General features: G+C 41.9%; 1 protein-coding gene across 1 annotated transcript; it reads left to right on the forward strand.

The window, feature by feature from the left end:
* Positions 1-672: 672 nt before the first annotated feature.
* On the forward strand, positions 673-2,841 carry LOC147898548 (plasma membrane ATPase 2-like). The gene is made up of 9 exons (XM_087379188.1): positions 673-729; positions 818-938; positions 1,062-1,162; positions 1,275-1,459; positions 1,572-1,700; positions 1,877-2,118; positions 2,246-2,278; positions 2,460-2,541; positions 2,654-2,841. The coding sequence occupies exons 1-9, from the start codon at positions 683-685 to the stop codon at positions 2,839-2,841; spliced, it is 1,128 nt and encodes a 375-aa protein (XP_087235314.1). The 5' UTR covers positions 673-682.
* The last annotated feature ends 1,443 nt before the right edge of the window (positions 2,842-4,284 follow it).

The raw sequence follows: 4,284 nt of genomic DNA on the forward strand, positions 1-4,284 counted from the left end.
TTCTCTCATTCTCTATTTCTGCATAAGCTCATGCTTATGCTTCTCTCATTCTCTATTTCCGCATAAGCTTATGCTTATGCTTCTCTCATTCCCCTTTCTCTCTTTCCCCCTTCTCTATTTCCCCCTTCTCTCATTCTCTATTTCTGCATAAGCTCATTCTCTAGCTTCTGCATAAGCTCATGCTTATGCTTCTCTCATTCCCCCTTCTCTCTTTCCCCCTTCTCTCATTCTCTATTTCCGCATAAGCTCATTCTCTAGCTTTCGCATAAGCTCATGCTTATGCTTCTCTCTTTTCCCCTTCTCGATTTCCCCCTTGTCTCATTCTCTATTTTCGCATAAGCTTATGCTTATGCATGAGCTTATGTGGAAGTAGAGAATGAGAGAAGCATAAGCTCATGCTTATGCTTCTCTCATTCTCCATTTCCGCATAAGCTCATTCTCTATTTCTGCATAAGCTTATGCTTATGCTTCTCTCATTCCCCCTTTTCTCATTCCCCCTTCTCTATTTCCCCCTTCTCTCATTCTCTATTTCTGCATAAGCTCATTCTCTAGCTTCCGCATAAGCTCATGCTTATGCTTCTCTCATTCCCCCTTCTCTCTTGCCCCCTTCTCTATTTCCCCCTTCTCTCATTCTCTATTTCCGCATAAGCTCATTCTCTGGCCTTTAGAACAAAAAATCAAGATGCAATCGATGCTGCCATTGTCAGAACACTATCTGATCCAAAGTAGGTTTGGAAATTTTAATGCCAGCTTGCTGATCAAGAGTTGCCATTCGAAGGAATGGAGTTGTAACGACGAGCTGATGTTGTTCATACAGGCCAGAGCTAGAATTTGTGAGATCCATTTCTCGCCATTCAATCCTACAAACAAGCGTATTGCTCTCACATACCTGGATGGCAATGATAAAATGCAGGGTTAGTAAGGGTGCACCCGAGCAAGTACAGAAGAGAGAGAGAGAGAGAGAGAGAGAGAGAGAGATGTATGCATCTATATGTATATACAATTTTCCTTCCTTCAAGTGGGAACAATTTTCACAAATTCTTGTGGATCCAATCTCGTAGATTGTGGCTTTAGCCCACGACAAGGCCGATATCACATCACAAGTTCACGCAGTCATCGATAAATTTGCAGAGAGTGGACTCCGCTCGTTGGCAATCGTAAGATAGCTGGTAAGTCATCTTCTGTGCTTGATTGAATATACGAGACGATGAATGTAAGAGGAGGCCTATAGATAATGAAGAGCATTGTTTTCATAATTCACTATCTGTTCTTTTACGATTTGTTCCAGAAGGTGTCAAGGAGAGTGCTAGAGGACCCTGGGAGTTCATTGGGTTGATGCCTCTGTTTGACCCTCCCCGCCATGACAGCGTAGAAACCATCACACGGGCTCTCAATCTCAGAGTGAGCGTGAAAATGATCACACGTGTGTCAAATCGTGTTCGTTACCTGCATGGAACCCGTGCTACAAGATCAACGCATCTAAATGTTACCTGGATGGAACCCGTGCTACAAGATCAATGCATCTAAATGTTGCTCAGTTTTCTAAACTTAATACCATTATAGGTCATCAGATCGCTATCGCCTTAGAATGGGCACAAACATGTATCCATCATCGTCTTTGCTTGGCCAGAGAAAAGATGAATTGATTGTCGATTTTCCGGTCGATGAACTTATCGAGAAAGCTGATGGATTTGTTGGAGGTGAGGCAGTACATGAGATCATACAAAAATATATCATCTTTCCAGCAGGCCATGCACAATTATGAAATCTCACTACTTCGGAATGGCATATTTCTGACCTGATCGTAGCTGATTTCTCACATTACGACAAGATTGATACTCGCAGTGTCTCACGTGAAATGTGATGTGTGGTGTAGAGCACAAATACGAGATTGTGAGGCATTTTCAAGAAAAGAAGCATATCTGCGGGATGACTAGTGATGGAGTGAATGATGCGCTAGTGTTGAAGAGAGACGATATCGAAATAGCCATAGCTAATGCTATAGACGCTGCCAAGAGCGCACCCGATATCATTTTTACAGAACCCGAGTTGAGTGTGATCATTAGCCCTATCCTTACAAGTCGAGCCATCTTTCAGAGGAATATGAAGAACTGCACAGTATGCACAACATTCCATTATCGTAGCACATTTCTATTGCACGTTAGCCACGAAAGTAGTTGCAATTACAATCTAGGCTAGCTCAGTACTCAATCCACAAATGTGTTGTTGATGATGTCGTTTACAGATTTATGCCGTCTCGATCGCCATTCGTATAGTGGTAAGATTTCGTAGTTCTCATTTCTCTCTCTCCTTTCGGCAACTTTCTACGTTCTATTCAAATTGAGAAAATAAGTGACAAGATTTATTGTATTTACATTGAACACCTTGCTATTATTGTTCGATCTAATAATCCTATGATCCGCTCTCATCCATTTGTTCAACCGAGATATATGTAATAGCTAGGGTTCCTGCTCTTGGCCTGCATTTGGAGGATCAACTTTTCTCCCTTCATGGTCTTGATCATTGCGGTTCTGAACGACGATGAGCAATCTTTGGAAAGATCAAGTGCTGTTGTGATTGCTGATGTGGTCTTTAATACATCAATCTTCGTTTAGGAGCTAACCTTTGATCATTTCTGTTTTCGTTTGTGAAAGAACTATCATGACCATCTCCAAAGATCGCATAAAACCATTGCCAACTCTGGATAGTTGGAAGTTGTCAGAGATTTTCTCCAAGGGGATTGTCATTGGGACTTATCTGGCAATCATGACCGTCGTTTTCTTTGATTTGGTGCATGACACCAAATTCTTCGTCGTAAGTTTGAGTAAATACTTTATGTAATATCAGCGATCGAAATTTTGAACGATCATGATCGGATTTGTCTTAGGATGATGTAATGAACTTCAAAAGTTTTTTGGCTGCAAGAATGCTTTTGGTGTGGAGAACATCGCGCACAAACACAAAAAACACATTCCCTTGAATTGGGTCTCAAAAGGGGTTCATAAAGAATGGATTAAAAGGGCCAAGTAGGTCCCGAAAAGTCCTAAACCCTCTCATCTAGGTGGGTTAAGCTCATAAGTGACCCCATCTCTTACACAACTCTTACTCCTAGGTGGGAATCAAAAAATTCAAAATTCAAAAATTCGAATTTTGAATTCCCTCCTATGGGGGTTAAAGGTCACTGTGCCTTTACCCCGGTTATGTACAATACTCAAACACATATATAAATGAATGAAAAAGAAGATTAGGGTGGTTCTGCACCCATCAAAACTTGTGTGGCTCTCTGTTTCTCTCTCTCCCTCTTCCGTTCTTGCTTCCGTTGAGATCACTTTCAACTAGTATCAGAGCCCGGGTGATCTAGCTGAGTGTGCGTGAATGCTTGGAAGCTCAGCAGCTTCATGGGAGGAAGGAGAAGCTATGTGGGAAGCTTTGTGGGTGACTTTACTTGCATCCGAGTGTGTAGACACCTTGGAGGAACCTTTGGAAAAGTCACTTTGGTTTTGCGAAGTGGTTTCGAGAGCCTGTTAAGTGTTTTCAAAGAAGTCGTTTTTTGGGCTTTTCCCTGTTCCGTTCGATGACAGAGACTCCGTATTGACTTGTAGAGGTAACTATTGCTTGCTTTTGGTATCCACTTCACTTTAGGAGCTTGGAAACACCTTCATTCTTGAATCTGGGATCATTTGGATTTTTGACTCACTGTATCAGTTTCTGCATTTTTCTGCCTGGGTGTTGGAACTCAAGTTTGGAGCAACCATTTGCAGATCTGTCAGTTCCGGTGGACTCAGGAGGTCCTAAAACTTCTATGTTGCTCGTCATTCGCACTCCGGTGGAGTTTACAAATAGCTCTGTTTTCAAAAACGTTTTTCAGTCCATGTGTTGGACCCAGTGATTGAGACCACGGTTTCCAAAACTGTCTATCCCATTGCGTTTCGGATGCCCAAAAACCCCTACCTATCAGTTCTTATGCGATTCGGTGGAGGATTTTCAGAGTTATAGATCTCTGTGTATTCGATTTCGTCTCTCTATTATGCATTTTTCATTCTAAGGTTTTGAAACCTTAGATTTATGCCACATGGCAGTGGATAAGTGTTGACTCCCATTTCTCACTCATCGGCGGTTGGAATTTTGGAGTTCCGGCAAAAGAGAGATATTTGCAGATTTTCTTGCTGAGTCCATTATGCAATGGCCCCCATGTTTTGAGACATCTCAGGCTCTATTTTTAGTAGCGGTCATTACCGTGGGACTATGATTTCTTGAGCATACCTTATGCAGATTACTATGGTT

This window comes from Dipteris shenzhenensis, chromosome 9 (assembly GCF_047967505.1).
Source record: "Dipteris shenzhenensis isolate YYH24624 ecotype China chromosome 9, Dip_SZ_1.0, whole genome shotgun sequence".
NCBI classification, from domain to species: Eukaryota; Viridiplantae; Streptophyta; class Polypodiopsida; order Gleicheniales; family Dipteridaceae; genus Dipteris; species Dipteris shenzhenensis.